General features: G+C 40.6%; 1 protein-coding gene across 1 annotated transcript in view; it reads right to left on the minus strand.

Moving 5' to 3' along the window:
• Positions 1-6,091, minus strand: part of LOC118854816 (centrosomal protein of 135 kDa-like) — a 93,761-nt gene extending 87,670 nt beyond the window's left edge. The window contains exons 1-3 of the mRNA XM_036765046.1: positions 5,979-6,091; positions 2,803-2,993; positions 1,873-2,040 (exon numbers count right to left, since the gene is read on the minus strand). Of these exons, the coding sequence (XP_036620941.1) occupies positions 1,873-2,040; positions 2,803-2,993; positions 5,979-6,091 (472 nt within the window). The remainder of the gene's footprint in view (positions 1-1,872; positions 2,041-2,802; positions 2,994-5,978) is intronic.
• Positions 6,092-18,911: the final 12,820 nt, after the last annotated feature.

The raw sequence follows: 18,911 nt of genomic DNA on the forward strand, positions 1-18,911 counted from the left end.
ATAGCATTCTTGAAGGTATAAGAAAGAAATAGGTTATCAAATAACATTCTATAGTAGACCACATCTTTATAGTTACACAACTGACCAAAAAAGACATAGAGAATGTAAGACCCTACTTTACCTACTGGAATTTTTTTAACTGTGAAAAAAGCATTTGATTCCATACAGCAAAACAATGCCTCAAAAGATGGAGACAAATAACAAAATAACAAGCCCACTCTCTATCCCAACTCCTATCCCCAAATGTGATCTGCAATCATTCAAAAGGCTTTTAGCCTAATCATATAGGAAAAAAAAATGGATGAAGACTGTCATTCCTTTATCAAGATTATGATATGCAATTGGACAGAGAACTTACAGAGCTGGTCTACTGATAAATCCATCTTGGACAAACCCTGAAAGAAAATAAACTGTGCCCAGAATTTGAAAGGAAGAGGAGAACAAGCTGTTGCCTTTGGGAAACTGATCAATGCTTGAAACAATCCAATGATCTCTGAAACAAAGGCCCACTGTCTTGAAATCATTATTCGTCCAACAACTCCTTTAGAGCCATGCATCAAAAAATAACAGGAGCTCTGAAGCAGTAAAGTTTGGGTTGCCATGGTAGGTATTAATAGGCTGTCAGCCATCACTAAGAGATGAAGCCCGGACTTAGACAGCTACCACTCCTCTCTCTCCTGGATCCAGGCCCACGGTATGAGCTGCTTATCGGACGGTTTGAATTGGACGTTCCATGGGTGCCAAAATGTCCAAAACAGAGCTGATTTTCTTAGTCCCCAAACCAACTTCTCTTCCAAATCTGTGTGCACTTCTGTCCACACCACCACCACTCACGGGTTGGCAACCTCAGAATCTGCCTTGATTTCTCACCCTATCTTATCTCATACTCTCTAATCAACTGCCAATTCTTTTTAATTCTACCTCCACATCTCCCCAATCTGTCCTCTTCTCTCCACACAGACGGGTATCACCTCTCACCTGGACAGCTGCAATAGCATCCTAATTGGTCACCCTTCCTTGGTCCTCTCCCCTCTCCAATCTACCCTCTGCATTGCTGCCAAAGGGGATGTTCCCAGAGCACAGACATGATAGCATTCCTCTACTCAAGAGGCTCCCTAGAGAGGCCTCTAGAATAACATAAAATCCTCTGTCATCTAAAATCCTTGATAATCTATCTAGCCCCAATGACCTTTTCAGGCTTATTACATGTTACTCCACTTCACTAACTTGACAGGTCAGCCAAACTGGCTTCTTTCCTCTCTGTCAAACACAATTTCCATTTCTCACTCCAAAAGCCCGGGCTAATGTCTCCCTATCTCCCATATTTTTTGAACACCCTCTCTCTCCACACTTGTTTCTGCTTAAAATGCTGAGCTTCCCTCAGTGTTTAGTTTACATGCCAGCTCCTACATTAGGTATTTCCTGAGCCCCAAGCTACTAGTGACTTGTAATTAGTTTGTATATACTTTATATGTGTGTATGTCTGTGTGTATCATTTCTTCTGATAGAATATAAGCTCCTGGAAGATAGAAACGATTTCATTTTTGTTCTTGTATCCCCAGAACCTAGAAGAGTACTTGGAACATAGTAGGTGCCTTAATAAATACTTATTGACTGACTGCAATATGATCTATAAGATCCTTTTCAGACCCAAATCTATGATTCTATGATCAGTCATGTTAGCAAATTAAAGAACTGAGGCTCTATTACTGGCATCTCTGAGAAATCAATCATCAAAGTCCAACAATGAATGACCTATTATCATTAGGACCCTAAACTATATTCCCACCCAGAAAGGCCTGCCCTCATGCTTTACTTGACTCACACGGCCACAAACAGGTAGGCACTGCCACCAACACCTGCCTCCCCTACCTGGGGTCTGTACCACCGCATGGAGGTTCTTTTCTTGGAGTTGCTGGATTTTTTCATTCTTGGCTTTGCTCTCTTTCTCCAACATTTTGAATTTATGAACATACTGGTTATTGAGAAACTTCAAGTCAGTCATCTCACTCTCAATTTTCCTCAATTTGACTTTCAAATCTTTAAAAAAAAAAAACATACTCTCTTAAGAGTCACTCTAAAAAGAATAAACAGAAGTGCATATCTACACTATTCCTCCACTTAACAAGATTTTAGAGAAGAGAGTATCAAAACCATTAGTCAAGATAACGCCCTTGTTTTCACATAAATGTGAGAATATTAATGTGGGAATTTTAAATGTTTTGTTTGTTTTTAAACTAATTCTTCAGATAAATAATGGTTGCTATTTTCTACTACAATTAACAAAATTCTGAAAAGATAGCCACCAGTAGTAACTGCGTTTAGGGAGGTGAAGGGATGTTGGTATAACCTCCTGCTAGTCACTATATCTGCCTCAATTCGCTAATAGTTCCAAAGACATGATATTGCTGAAACCAAAGTTCAACAACATAATAAAATACGTGAGTGTTGTTTTTACCACCTTATTCCACTATTCTTATTGCCAAATATTAAGAAACAATGATTTCAGGAAAACACTAAGTACTGGCATTTATTATTCCTTACAGCAATCATCTTTTGATAATATTTACTTTACTTCACGGCAGCATAAATTTTCAAAGCATAAAAAAGCGAACAGATGGAGAATGTTTGCCTATATGTCCTTTGTTTCCATTCCCTAAGAGGCAAAGGAGAACTGAAAGGAAAAATAAGATTTTCTACATATACACTGAAGTATTAATGTAAGAAAGCTTCTCATATACTGAAAAGTAAAATTCAAACAAAACTTTGAAAAGCTTTTTAAAATCCCAAATTTTCAATTACCTTTTATACTTATTTCTGATTGTTCTTTTGTCCTCAATAAATCCAGGTGTAGCTCATTATTTTCCCTGGTCAGTCTAGCATTTTCCTTTTTATAAGGTTCCAAAACATAATCAAAATTGGTGCTCTCCTTTTCAGCTTTTCCAACAAATAGTTTTGTTTTCCGAAGACTTTCTGTTGTATGTACAAGGTCACTGAAATTGCAGGGCAACAGAAAATATCAATATAAATTAATTATACTACTAAACTTTCTGATAGCTGTGCCATAAAGTAGTGATGACTCCCTAACATTTCTCAAATTATTAAGAGATTTCATGAAATTGTCAAGATTTTTGTTCAAATAAATCAATTTAAATTAACAACAAACACTAAGCAGCAATTTTAGTAGTGATAAGGAATGCTACAAAGTCAAAATCAGACAATGTGACACAAGTCCCCAATTGTTTAAAGTCAAACAACTTGTAGAACTGCCTGATCCTTAGTACATATAAACAATTTTCTTTCCCTTGACTTGAAAGTTTGTTAAATTTGGCAGTGTAGTTGATGAGAAAGTTTAAATAAAATATGTGTATTAAAGATACAAGATTACTAATTTAAAATAATCCAAAATTAACAAACTGGAGTTTAACTCTCCTCAAATTGACTGCTCACTAGAAATTATAGATAAGCAAATTAACACTTTGTTATAAAGAATAAAAGTTTATGCAAACATGCATTTTTGGAAGCATGTATCTTAAGAGTAAGAAAAGATTAAAAGTTAAATTGTTCTTGGATTTTTTTTAAATTAGAAAATATACTATCACATAGTATGCTATACCATAATACTATTGTACCAGGATATCAGTAAAACTCTAAAAATGAGAAAACTAACTTATTAATTCAAGTAAATAAATGTCTACTCAACCATTTATTTTAAAATTCTCCAACTAAAAAAACAACAAAGGGTTTGGGGTTTTTTTCCTTTGTTTTTGGCAGGGTAGGGGAAAGAAAGAAAAACTGATTATTGATAAATTGATACAACTGTTGTGAATGTTAGTCATCATTATAAATTCTAGTCACTAATGACTAAAATAAAAAACATCCCCCAACTTCTGGGAACTTTGCCCTTTATATGAGAGACTGATAAAAGAAAATTGATAAATTACACATTTCAAGCTCCAACCCTAGCTAAAAAATTGTGCTATTGATAGTAAAAATCCATAAAAATCTAAGGAACTGAAGACTGGAAGAGGCAGGTGCAAAAGGAAAGAAATAAGGAATATAAACATCCACAAAATCCTGAAGATGACAAATAGTCATAAACTGTAACAGTCCCACTCCATAGAAACATTAGAATTCAAGTGTGTGGGTGTACCCAAAAACTTTTAACAGAAACTAAATGACAGAAATTATGATGAAAATTGTAGCCAATACTCTACCACTAAATGGTAGTCATTCTATTCATTTATTAAGTATTTACATGTACATCAAGGTTCACTGTTACAGAATTTATGATAAAACAGACTTTCAAGGAGTTTACAGTGTAGCAACAAAACAAAACATTCACAACCAAAAACACTTTGAAATTACCAATAAGACATTATAAACAGATCTGAAAAAAATCCTCCAAATTCGATTTTTCTTAAACAATAAAAATAATTCCACATCAAACATAAACTCCTCTGTTAAGCTTTAAGCTTCAAAACCTTGCTCCAACCTATCTTCCCAGCTTCTAAAGATATTACTCCTCCTTCTACCTTCTGCAATCCAGCCAAACTGGCCTTCTCTCTGTTCCTCACTCATAACTTGTTTTACTCAAAGTTTTCTCGTTCCCTTTCTGCCCCAGCCTTTTTACCTATTAAAACTCTTAAAAACAAAGCTGTAAAGAGTTTCATGACAACGAAATAGTCCTGGAAAATCATATAACCATAAATCATGTAGGTATTGGTGTTATTTTCCAAAACAGCCATACATATTGTTTTGACATTGTGGCTGGGTTAAGCAGCACCATTATTCTGAAAATTCCTAGGAAAAGTCCTCATAAATATTCAACGGTAGTTTCACTTCCTTGATTTTTCCAAATTCCTTTTCTTGCTTTTTCTGACTCATTGACTAATTTCTGCCTCCTCTGCAAATTCCTTAGCACTTTCAAAGATTAGACAAGAGAAGAAAGAAATTAAATATTAATCTTTCAATTCAGCTACAAGGTAGCAGATCTTGTACAATATTTTCTAGGAATTGAGGTTGAAATTATAGGGTAAAAAAAGCTTTTTGTAAAAAAATTAATTATTATAAATATAGATCATGAGCCGCTAATGATTATGAATATTAAAAACAACAGTGTATTTTGATAAACTACTTTCATTCAAAGATGTCAAGTCATTTTGTAAAACAGATGTTCTTAATCTGGGGTCTAAACTTGATGTTTTAATATTGATAACTGTATTTCAATATAACTGACTTCCTTTGTCTTCTATATATTTTATTTTATGCATTTAAAAATATCATTCAGAGAACTCTACAGGTTTTACCAAACTACTGAAGGGGTCTATGACACAAAGAAGGTTAATAATCCATGTTAAAAAAAAACTATTAATTTATTTATACAACTAAACACTACTGTGACTTGCTAGCAGTGTTCACACTAAAAGATGCAGGGCACATTTTAAGTCTGACAGTGTTTCATGCTTCTTTTAATGTCTCTATTTGGCAAGCAAAATAAGGCATCAATTTGTGGACTCAGGCACATTTAAGAGTAGAATCACAATTATTCTGATACCACTGCTATGGAGATATATAATAAGAGACCTCAAGTAAGAAAATGACAGAATTCATTATCTAAGGAGAAATACCTAAGAGTTAGGATGACACAAAACAGCAAAGACCATATTACAGAAGTACGAATTCCTTTAAAAGTGATTAAGAAAACTATGGACCATGCAGACAACTAAATAAAAGGAAAAATTCTAATACCTAAGCTTGAGATGCAGCGTAAGAACGTACATTATCAAGTATAAAAGGCAGAATGGGCTATTAACCACATGAACTGGAATTTTAGAAAGTATCTATGCGTTTCAGATGGCTCATCACTTTTTGAATTCTAACCTACAGTTAACTGAAGCATATAGTCCTTACAGCAAGGAACTAGAAGACCACAGTTCATAGGCATTTAAGTTTTAAATTTAATTATTTATTCATACCTGAAAAGTTTTTCCACCAAAGGTAAACAGTCAATACTCAAAGGCTGTCGATATCCCATCTGATCCAGTCTTTTTCTGACGTTAATAAATTTTCTTTCTGCAGCTGTACTCATTGTATATCTCCAAAATTGCTCTTATCACATCAAAAAAATGATGACCTGAAAAAGGGCAAAGATTTTGTTGTTTCCATTAAAGAGATTAATAACCATTTATAGAAAGAAATTCCATGTGAAGTTTATCTAAACACAAAACAATTATATCATGGCTCTCTTTTCAAAAGGATAATACTTTCTAGAACTTTTGTTTGCTAAAGTATGGAATTATTTTATGTCATAACACACAATATAGAGAGTCTGTACACCTATCTGGATGTTTTCATTCTTTCCTATTTTAACAATGACTATTAGGTTTCCTGGGCCACAGGAGACCTATCCAAAAAATTAATCATCTGATGATAATTTCTGTTTTTACTGTGCCTTACTCTTATTGGATCTTTGCTAATTAATATAACCCAATATTTGCATGCCCAAACCCACCAAATCATTTTTTACATTATCATGGCCTAATATATAAATCTTCTCCCATCATCACTTTTTTGGTTACCCTTCCTTTGAATAACTTGCCTTTTAAAGTACTGGCTTTCTAGATTGCTTTTATAGTCAAGTACTGATGCTGTTGCCTTCACAGAAGGGGGTCTGTCTCCCAGGGTACAGATGCCAAAGAACAAAAATACCTGTAATGAACAGAAATGCACCTTATAATTTAAGGATTTAGGAGCTTGCCACATAGTACAAGCTTTTTACTTTTCTGTTATTAACTCTGATAGCCTGCAAGTGACTTGGTAAACATATATTAATTTTAATCCAGATTTGTAGGTTACAAAAGCACACTATGATGTGAGTCAATCAACATGAATTTACTTACCATCTGCCAAGCACAGAACTAGGGACTGGAGATACAAAGTAAGGCAAAAAAAATCCCTATCCCCAAGGAGTTCACATTCTAATAGGAGAGACAGTATGTAAATAAACCAGAAGCAAGCTCAAAGGGCAAGGAACTAGCACTGAGTGTGACAGGGGAAGAATTCCTTCAGAAGGTAGGATTTTGGCTGAGACTTGAAAGATGCCAGGGAATCCAGGAAGCCAAGACAAGGAGGGAGGGCATTCCAAGTATGAGGGACAGCCAGGAAAAAAAGCTCAGTGCAGGGATATAGAATATCTTGTACGAGAATCAGCAAGAAAGCCAGTGGATTTTGGTGCACGTGTTAGAGAGTAAAGTATAAGAAGACTTAAAGGAAGGGGCCAGTAAGATTTAAAAGCCAAACAAAGGATTTTTATATTTGATCCTGGAGGCAATAGGGAACCTCTGCAAACTCCCAGGAGTGGGGGGTGGTGACTTTAGGACGATTGTGGCAGTTAAATGGAGGGTAGAGTCGGGGAAGAGTCAAGGCAGGGAGAACAACCAGAAGACTACTACAATGATCCAAATAGTTAAGTGGTGGGGCAGCTAGGTGGCACAGTGAGTAGAGAACCGGCCCTGGAGTCAGGAGAACCTTAGTTCAAATGTGACCTCAGATGCTTGACACACTTACTAGCTGTGTGACCTTGGGCAAGTCACTTAACTCAAATTACCCTGCTTTCTTCCCTCCAAAAAAAATTAAGTGCTGAGGACCCATATGAAGTGTTGCCTGTGGAAGATGAGAGAAGAGGACATGTATAAGAGATGGTATAAAAACAGAGATGACAAGATTAGGCAACAGATGGTATATATGGGGTGAATGAAAGTGAGGGTTTGAGGATGATATCAATGTTGTAAGTGTGACTGGGAGGAAGATAGTGCCTTCAATAGTAAAAAGGGAAGTATGGAAGAGGGAAGGGGTTGGGAGGAACAGATAATGGGTTCTGTTTTGGACATAGATTACTAGGACTTGATCCTCCAAAGACCATAAAATTCTATCCATTCAAAAAAAAAATTCAGTTTTTCCACTTACAAAAGCAAAAAATTGGAAAACATATATCCAACAAATGGATAATGGCTAAACAAAGTATATTAATATAATGGGATGTTAGTGAAAAAAACCACACTAAATGTGAGGCATCCAAGAAAACATAGCTATATATGAAATGTACAAAGTGATATCAGCAGAACCAGGACTGTATATTATTTTTAAAAATTTTTATTTATAAACTTTATTAAAAAAAACCAGGCCAGAATAAGTAAAACTTCAAAGAGACTTGTACACAAAAGTTTTTTTTGTTTATTACTCATTTAATTTTTTTCTCTTTTGTTAAATGCTAACAGCTTTAGACGAGATTATATCCTTGATTTCCTATGTTTGAATATTTGTTTTGCTGGTGGTTAAGTTTGTAATTACGTTTTCAAATGAGCATTACAACACTAAATTACCTCAGAATTGTTGTAAAAATCAATGAGATAATATACTTTAGGTGTTTTGTAAATCTTAAACTACAGGATGGCAAAACAGGGCCTAAAAAACCTAGGTGGCCTGACTCCAAGTCCCTCTACTATGCCAGCCTGCCTCCAGGTCATGAGATCCTAAGGTCGCAGATCTGGTGTTAGAAAGGACTTCTGATGTCGATGAGTCTCATTTTTGAGATGAGAAAACTAAAGCCAAAGAGAAATTGTGACTTGCTCAAGGTCACATAGCTAGTAAGTGGCAAACCTGGAATCTGAATTCAGTAACTTTGGTTCCACTGCTGAAGGGTCTTAGAAAATCACTATCCCTTCTCCAAACCACTCAAAGTGAAATATTTTGACAGCAAACAATTTACTCGATACTAACGGCACTGCAAAAACAAACAACTTTGAACAACTTTAGAAGCACGATACCCACGTGGATCACAGTGAGTGGGATGCGCCTGAAAAGACTCAGCAACAACAAACCCACCTCCTGATGCCATGTGACCGACCCAGTCAAGGTAAAGGAGGTACACATTTGCAGAGGTGGCCAAAGTGGGAATTTGTTTTGCTTCACTATGCATATTGGTCACAAGGGTTTGGTTTTCCTGGTCTCACTCCCGCTATAGTATCTTTTCTCTGACATTACCTCCAACTTGTCTCGTATGTACCTTTGGACATAGCTGTGTGCTTGCTGTTTCCCTCAATTGAATGTGAGCTCCTTTGGGGAGGGGGCTGTTTTTGCCTTTCTTTGGGTCCCCAGCTCTGAGCAAAGGCCTGGCTCATAATAAGCCCCTACTAAATCCTTGGTGATTTGACTTTTCAATGATAGGGAAATAAATTCCTGTTCATTGGGGGGAAACTGTTTTAAAAGGTACCTATAGAAAAAACCTTGCAGGTTTAAAACTCCCAAAAGCACGCAACTATAGATTGACAGAACAAAGGACCAGAGGACAGTACCTGGGAACTCCACCGAGGAGAGAAGGAATGAGATTAATAGATTATTTAAACCAGGGGTTCTTGTTTATTTTTTAAATTATTTTTCGTATTTTGGTAACTATTTCAATATAAATTGGTCTCCTTTGCAATCCTATGTATTTTATCTTATGCATTTAAATTACCCACTAGACAAAGGTCCCTGAGGGGAATAACTGTTCTCTCGTTTTGTGTTTGCCAGCGCTTAGCACAGTGCCTAGAACACAGTAGGCTCCTAATAAATGCTTACTGACTTGCTTTAGCTAGAGAAGGGGCCAAAGGCTTCACCAGCCTTTGCTCGTTGTCTCCCCCATTCTACTGGGAGCTCCCTGAAGGGGGGCAGGGTCAGTCTTTTCCGCCTTTCTCTGCATCGCATCGCTCAGCACAGCGCCTGGCACACAGTAGGCGCCTCATCAATGCTGACTGACTAGCGTCGGCAAACGCCAGCTGGCCGGGTTACTTCGTAGGGTTTTTAAATTCTGAACCAGGGATGGTCGCCACGGGCCTGCGGGCCGAGCCCAGGGAAGGCTGCTCCAGGCCCCGCTTCCACCTCCCCTCCTCCAGGGCGGCGCCACCGCCCACGAGCGCCCGGGCAGCCCCCGTATCACTCCCTGCCCCCTCCCCCACGGCGCCTCGGGAGCTCGGCCCCCGCACAGCGGCCGCGGCCTGCCTCCCTCCGCGGCCCTTACCGGGAGCTCCGGCCGCTGCCTCCGGCGATCCTCCGGTCGCACAGCCCAGCCCCAGAGCCCGATCCTCCCCGCTCTCCCCACCTTCCACCTTAGAAACAGAACCAGGAACTGCAGAGAGCAGTTTGAAAATGGCGCGGGAGAGACGGAGCCAGCCGGCCAGGGTGGAGGGGCCGTCGTTGCCTGGTAACACGGGGGAGGGGGAGGAGGAGGCGTTGATGCGGGAGGCCGGGCGGGCAGAGCGCCGCGGCCGCAATGGCGGCAATGGCGGCAATGGCGTCGCCGCCGCGGCCCGGGGCGGAAGCTCAACAGCTGCTGGGCGAGCGCTAGCCCACAGCGACCCCTAGCGGAGCAGGACAGTCTAGTACGACTCAAAGTACCACGTGGGCACGGGGGCTAGCTCTACTGAGCTAGCGGAAGAGCATCTCTCAGACTCAGTAACGACTGCCTGGGTGGCGCAGGCGGTAGAGTGATGGCTTTGGAGTTAGGAAAACCCTAGTTCAAGTCCTGATCCGGACACTTACTAGCGGTGTGACCCCGGTGCCGCTTGCCTCAGCTTACTTCTCTGCAAACTGGGAATGGTAATAGCCCTACCTCCCAGCTTTGCAAGCGCCTTAGTAGCTGTGTGACCCTGGACTAGACACTGAATGGGCATAAGACCTACCTCCCAGGGTGGTAGTGGGGATCAAAGGAGAAAGTATCTGCAAAGTGTCCTGTCCATCTTAAAGTGCTATATTGTTAGCTGTAACAGCTATTAATTAATATTAATGACATAATAATTAGTATGCATGGTAGCTATTATTAGTAATTGCCATGAGCACAGACCCTGAGAGTGCTTACCTTCCTCCTGCAGCAACCTTGTACTGAGAGTTTAATAAAAGATCCCTCCCTTACCACCTTACAGGGAACAGGGATTCTTCACCACTCTTTGGTTTGGTTTGGGGGTGTGTGTGTGTGTGTGTGTGTTATGGACTCATGCAGTCTGGTGAAACTTACAGCCCCTTTTTCAGAATAATGTTTAGAAAAGTGATTGAAGGAAAAACTAAATTTCAGTTAGAGGCTAGTGAAAATAAAAGTGCATTTCCCCCTAATTCCTCAACACCTTGAAATCTATTCATGAATTCAAAGTCATAAACTGCTTTCCATAGAAATTTTACCCAACGAAAACATGAAAAAAAAAATCTTGGAGAAGACCTATTCTCTCCTGTAATCAATCCACAAGCATTTGTTAAGGGCTTACTATGTTGTAGGCCAGCAAATCTCAAACTTTTTAGTCTCAGGAACGTTTTGTATGCTTAACAACTATTGAGCCTTTCCCCACACTCCACCCCCAAAGCTTTTGTTTATACGTGTTGTATCTATTAATATTTACTCTAATAGAAATTAAAACATCTTACTATTACAATAAAATAGCTCTGACCTCGGGGACCCCCTGAAAGGGCCTTTGAGGTCTCCTTGGAACGCACTTTGAGAACCACTGTTCTGGGTGATGGCATAAAACTAAAAGAGGCAGTCATTTAAATAGATTTGGAATTCTGCCTGCTCCATGAAATCTTTCTGGACTGATCAGAAGAAAGCTGATTTTTTTCCCCCTTATTCTGCAATTCTTCCTTTGAATCTTCAAGTCTTCTTCTTCTCCCCTTTCTCCCACTGTTGAGTTCCCACTGGAGGGGTTCCAGCTGGCCTTCATTCCCCTCCCTGCCCAGTTCCTGGCTTCTTGATTTCGCCTTCATCCCCACCCCCACCCACTTTTCAACTCCCTTTTGTGTGTCGTCCTCCCTGCCTCCCTTAGAATATAAGCTCTTTGAGGTCCCGCCGGCCCTGCCTTTCTTTTTGTTTATTTTGACATCCCCTACCCGTAGCACAGCGCCTCATTTGATCCTCTGGACAATCTTGCGAGATAAGTGCTTCAGGTGTTACCAGCATCTTCATCTTACAGATGTGGAAACTGGAACTCAGAGTCTCACCCAGCGGGTGTCAGGGCAGAATTTGTACCTAGGTCTTTCCTGACTCCGAGTCCAGTACTCTTTTCACTGTATCAAGGTATATGCTTAGCTCTTGCCTTTGATTACATGTGTAACTAATTTACAATTAAGTCAAAGAGATAAGCTATAAACACTTGAAAAGGAAAATAACAATAATCAAAGGCATCAATATATATTTTAAGATACAAAGAAAAAATAGAGCTCTGTAAAATTAACGGGTTTGGCTAAAACCAGGGGTGGGGAACCTGCAGCTTCGAGGCCACATATGGCCTTCTAGGTCCTGCGGTGCTGCCTTTTGACTGAGTCCAAGTCTTACAAAACAAATCCTTTTATTAAGGGGATTTGTTCTCTGAAGTTTGGATTCAGTCAAAGGGCCTCACTTGAGGAACTAGAGGGCCACATGTGGCTTCAAAGCCACAGGTTCGCTACTCCTGGATTAGATGATCTCTAAAGTTCCTTCTGGCTCCAAATCCCATGGTCCTGTGAACTCCAATGGGCAGGGAGGCCTTCATAGAAAAGTTGGGACTTGATCGGGAATTTAAATGATGGCATTAGATTTAGACAAACAGGGAAATGAAAAAATCAGTTCCAACTGTAGAGAACAGTATGAACAAACAATAATAACTTATGTGGAGACAACGAGCAGACTGTTCTGCATAAAGCATATGGCTGGTGTAAGGTTGTACATAGAGGCAGCCTGGTTGAGAGGCCAACCTGCAGGACTTGGAGTCTGGCAGATCTGGGTTCAAATACTAGATAGGTTATGATCTATGTGAGTGGAGGAAGACCAGATTGGAGCTAGATTGTGAAAAGCTTTGAAAACCAATTAAGGTGCTTGTACTTTATAAAAATTGAATCCTTTATATAAGAGAGCATTATTGAAGGTTTGAGGGGCAAAAGCTTGATAGCAAATAGAATTGTAATATTATGAAAACCAAAGATGGAAAAGACCCCAGAATTTGACTAGTCCAACCCCTTGAATTACACAAATGATCTAGTAGTGATGGGCAGGATGTGTTAGAATGGAGGAGAAACTGGTGGCAGAGGTATTAGTTGTTTGTTTGTTTGTTTTTTAATTACAAAAAGTTATATAAAAAATTAATTACAAAAAGTGATATAGGGGCAGCTAGGTGGTGCAGTGAGTAGAGCACTGCTCCTGGAGTCAGGAGGACTGGAGTTCAAATCCGGCCTCAGACACTTGACACACTTGCTGGCTGTGTGACCTTGGGCAAGTCACTTAGCCCCAATTGCCCTGCCAAAAAGCAAAAAAAAAAAAAGTGATATACTGGGCAAAATGGAAGGCAAAAGAACTTAGAAGGAAGAGACGAATGTGAGAAATGGTAAAAAGAGAGGATCATCAGGGCTTGGTGACTAATTAGACATGACAGTTTGTGGAATTGAATTTATTGGAATGGACATTGTGGATAATGAAGAAGGAGCAGTCTTCAAAATGTAATCAAGAATGGAAGACAGTTTGGTTTAATTTGGCAAATTGAATGGAGAAAGGTAAAGTTCCATTTTAGGCACTTTGAGTCCCAGGCAATTATTTGAGTCAATTTTCCAAGCTCTGAGAATGATCACATATACTGGGAGGCACTAAAAGAAAAATTAAGAGTGTGGATATCACGGCAAGTTCAATTATTACTGAACTATCGATTTTAACAGCTAGCCCTTCTATAGCACTTTCAGGTTTGCAAAACAATTTACAAATATTTATTTTATTTGATGCTCATGACAACCCTGGGAGGCAGGTTCCCACTTTACAGATGGGGAAACTGAGACACAGAGCAAATAAGTTATTTACGCAGGGTCATACAGCTAGTAGATGTCTGAGGTTAGGTTTGAATTCAAGTCTTCTAACTCCCCTTGCTCTGTCCTCTGTGCCACTACACTGCCTCTAGGTCCAGGGTGCTCTGGAGATAGGCTTACCCCTTGTGCTAAACTCTTATAAAAGGTCACAGTGATGCCTATTCTCTGCTCAGATTGCATTATTGTAGCTACAATTACTTTCTAAATAAGTAAATGCCTACTGGGTTCTTCTCTCCCTTTTATGTTTCTTAAAGAAACATTCTGAGACAATGAAACATCTTTTCATTTTGGATGTAGCCAAATCTTCCTGCAGTGTGTTTGTTTCCCTTTCAAACCCTAGCAATCCGTGGTGAACTCAGGGTAGAAAGTGATACCAGCCCTTTAGACCCCCCAGGGTTGTAACAACAACACAGGACTGCTGCTGCTGGGGATGGGGAAGTGGAGCACTCCTCCCTCTCTAACTCAAACCACAAGGACAAAAAGGCAACTAGAGACCCAGGCTCAAGCTCAGCCAACAGAGTTCTTGCTGCCGCTGCTGTCCTTTGCATCCAGGAGCCCTCTTTGCCAGGGTGGAGGTGATGAGGGTTTGGGGTGAGAGGTGCTCGACACCCCAAAGTACCGACACGCCGGGTCCTGCCGAAAGAATTCGACTCAAGCCTTCTCAGCCAAGGGAAAAGATAAAGTTTATTAAGAGTTAGCCACACAGGCCTGCCCCCAAGACATCCCACCCCTTGCGATGCCTGTAAGGAAAGCGGGCCAGACCAATCTGAGCTAGATTGGATCTGACCACCTTCATGGAGGCAAGATGGAGATTATATACACAAAGGTTGTGGGAGGGATTGAGGGGTGGTCTGGGGTGGCCAGAGGAGGGGTCTAGGGAGGGACTTAAGGAGGAGTCTAAGGAGGAACTTGAAGGGACTGGGATGAGGTCAGACTCCAGGGTGTGGGAAATAGCTGAAGGCTATATGGAAATGACAGACCATAAAGGGCTAGGGTAACAGAGCTGGGTATAGACATTTTGATCAGGATTAAGGATGGGAAACAGGATTAAGGGCGGGAGGTCGTTGGGAAGAAGACAAGATTAAGGCTAGGAAACAGCTGGACAATAGAGGACTGGGCAAGGTAGGCATTTGGGCTTAATGGTTATAGCCTCAGGCCAAGGCCAGGTAGACTGGGAAGATTCAAGGAGAGTTCAAGGGTTCAAGGGGTTCCCAGAGACTGTGCCCTCATCAGAGGGAGGGCACTGGTCCCCCTCCCATCCCTCACAGGGAATCCCAGAAAGAGAGTTTCTTGCCACCTGTTCATGTTCCAGGGAAGAAGGAAGAGAGAGCCAAAGGGTGGAGTCTCTCCTTTTCAATTCTACTGAGTAAGCAGCTCTTCCTGGCTCAGTGGCCATCTTATTTGACATAGCTTTAATTGCAGCATCCCTTCCCCCTCTCCCACCTTGGCAGAGGATCAAAGCTTTGCTGTATCATCTCAAAGCTCTAAGTCCTTCAGAGCTGGGCATATGTTTTCCTGGAAGTAGCCAGTGGCTCAGGAGTCCATGAGAGTGCTTTAGTCAGAATGAGGACAGAGAGAGAGAAAGAGAGAGAGAAACCAGGTCTTGACTTGTTCAAGGTCATCTAAGAAGTGTCAAAGGCAGGATTTAAACCCAGGCCCTCTGACTCCAGAACCAATGATCTTTTCACTGTGCCCTGATGCCATTCTTGAAGCCCCCAATTCCCTTGTACTTTTGATATTCTTCCCTGCTAATAATCTCCCTTCTTACGTCACCTTCACCATAAGGTGTCTCCAAACCTCCAAACCACACCCATGCTCTCATCCTTCTCTTCACTCTCAAAGGATGAAGTGACTTTCCTCCTTGGGGAGACTAACCATTCCTCCTGTGCCTTTGTGTTCATTCTCTCTCATCTACTCTAGAGCTTTGCTCCCTGTTCATTCTCCCCCTGACTCCTCTTCCTCCACTTCCATCTTCAATCTCTCTCTTTCTATTGCTTCCTTCCCCTACAAGTGTGCTTTAGTATTCTATATTAAAAAAAAATCATTCCCATGACACTGCCATCCGCTCAAGTTGTCATCCTATATCTATTCTCCTATGACAGTTAAGCTGTCAGAAATGATCATCTATATTCTCCGCCTTCCTGCAATCTGATCTCATCCCCACCACTCTGCTGTTACCACTGTCTACATTGTCACCCACAACTTCTTGATCACCAGATTACCAAATCCAACAACATTTTATCAGTCCCTATTCTCCTTGACCTTTCTGCATCATTTGAAACTATTGATTACCCTCTCCTACTAGTGATTTATCTTTTGCAGAAATGTAGCCTTTCCTTCATAATTAATTTCCCATCTCATTTGCAAATTTTTTTGTATATTAGAAATTCAGAGATCCTAGAGCTGGGGTGGGGAACCTGCAGCCTCAAGGCCACATGTGGCCTTCTAGGTCCTTGGGTGAAGCCTTTTGACTGAACCCCCAAGTTTTCCAGAACCAATCCTTTTATTAAGGGGATTTGTTCTGTGAAGTTTGGATTCAGTCAGAAGGCCACGCTGGAAGACCTAGAGGGCCACATGTGGCCTTGAGGCAGCAGGTTCCCCATCCCTGTCCTAGAGGCTTACACAGTACTTCTATGCCTACTCATTTAACAGTCCCCGCTCCCCCCCAAGAAATATAAAGTGTGCAACAGATTTGATCTTTAGCTGCAGTGGCATTCAAGAACTCTGTTAGCATTGTATCCTTCCACGTCTTAGCTCACATACACGCACATCTGAGTATAAAAGTGGAAGACTGCAGGCATATCAAACTTTCTCAAAATTGCAGAATATGTAGCTATCAGAAATGTGCCCACCTTCTTTCCCATAGCAGTTAGGTATTTGGTGTTCTTAGGTTCCCTCTCCTCTTACTCTTTATTTTTTAGATAGTTTTTCTCTCTCTTTTTCTAGCTAACATTGAAAAATATCTCCATATTTCTGTTAATTACAAAGACTCTTAGGATTTGTTTATTTTGGGGGGAGGAGGGAGCTCTTTAATTCATTTGACTTCCTACAAGCTTCCTTTTTCTAAACACACACACACACACACACACACACACACACACACACTCTCTCTCTCTCTCTCTCTCTCTCTCTCTCTCTCTCTCTCTCTCAGGCTGGATCTGAAGAGTATACTTAACTACTATCTCCCTCTCAGCATTCTAGGGGTAACTCCAGGGGGGTTTGAGTGATTCTTCTAAATCTTTTGGTTCAAGTCCCCATTCCAGTGGGAGCTCTTCTCTATACCATGGTCCCCAGAGAGAGTGCTTTAAATTTAAAGCAGTTGTCAAGATGCATTCACCACACCAAGCTCACTTCTGAATGTGGAGTAAACTGTGGGTGAAATTGCTTTCTTCTTGCCAGTCACAAAGTGTAGGTTGCCAGGTGGATTCACTATAAGCCTGGTTCTTGCAACTTGTTCCTCATGGCTATGCTCCCCAGTGGACTCAGCTGCCTGCAAAGTCTTGTACAGACTCCAGTTCTTCAGTCTTTCAAAGTTCACATTCATAACCTGATCTGTTCAGTCTCTAACGTGTGTTCACCTAAGAGCAAAAAAGAAGGAAAAAGAACAGAACCATAAAAACAGCATTTATGGTTTCATGTTAGCCTGGATAGAAAATAGGCCATGGGTGCTATCTTGCTCTCTTTACCAAGAGGAGCTTGGAGCCAGTTCAAACCAGTTTGAGAGAGCCAATTGTTAAATTTTCAGTATAAACATTTACTTTCAAAAGTGGCAAATGCTATAAATTAGGGTTTGGTTTACTTTTTGTTGGTTGTATAGGCTTAAGAAAGTAATAGAGATATTAATGCAGATTAAGCTTCAAAGTATGTTATACATACCTTTTTTTTTTTTAGGAGAATTAGTTGATGATCATGTAGGAGCATCCCACATTTACCCCTTTTCATGATCACTAAGAAAGAGAGAGATAGAAATGGCTATTCATTGTCTTGTATGCCTGATCAATTCTGCCTTAACTGTCATTTAACAGGATTTTCTTTAGTGCACAGTAAACAGACAGGATGTATCTGCTGCTCTGCTTGGTTTCAGCTCCACAGAACAGTATGCTTATTGCCTCTAATCTCATCACCATGCTGCTGACTCAAGCCTTGACTGACACTCCTTCTGATTGGAGGGCTGGAGGGTAGCATACCAAGCTCCTCCCCATACCTTCCTTTATAGAGGGCAGAAAGTGGACTTTTGGGCCCGCTACATTCTGCATCTGCTGCTCTGCCTGGTTTCAACTTTAACAAGTTACATCTCTCAGAGTATTCCCTGTTATTTCTTTTCCCCTCACCCCTTCCTGCATCCTTTTGTGAATTGTTTCCCTCCCACTCCCCCATCCATGCCTAGATGGTAAGCTCTTTGAGGACAAGGACTGTCTTTTTTTTTTTTAATTAATTTTATCACCAGGGCTTAGCATAGCACCTGGCACATAGTAAGTACTCAGTAAATGTTCATTGGAATGAATTGAATTGATATTACAGAATACCTATGCATACTCTGGAATGGAGAGGAGGGCCTCTCCATTCTATGACATTATAAACTTCCAGAAGCAGGTTCACCAAGCATTCATGAGTCCCCTGTATGTGCTCCCAGGACTGAGCCCTTAGACATGGAGAATGAATGAAAAAGCATTTATTGAGCTCTTATTGTGGGCCAGGTTGTTGTGCTAACCCTTGAAGATACAAAAACAAAAACAAAGTCCCTTCTAATAAAAGAGATAAAAAAGGAAGAGGACCAGTGGCCATGGAAAGGTACTCTGGTCCTGAGGGTTAGAGGATTGGTGGGTGAGAATAGATTGAAACATCCCTTCCAAGAACAGTAGCAGTTGATGTGCTTGCTCATGGTTCGTGGTTACAAAAGGAAAGAGGGAAAGGAAGGACAAAGGTGGCTGGTGGGTCTATGGAGCATCTGGCCAGAGTTTGGAGTGAAGTGAACGGTGGGTATGACTTCTCCTAAATAATGATCTGGAATAAATAGTTGCTATGCAGGACAGCATGGCCTGCCTTGGAAGAAAGACTCT

Source organism: Trichosurus vulpecula, chromosome 6, assembly GCF_011100635.1.
Source record: "Trichosurus vulpecula isolate mTriVul1 chromosome 6, mTriVul1.pri, whole genome shotgun sequence".
Taxonomy (NCBI): domain Eukaryota; kingdom Metazoa; phylum Chordata; class Mammalia; order Diprotodontia; family Phalangeridae; genus Trichosurus; species Trichosurus vulpecula.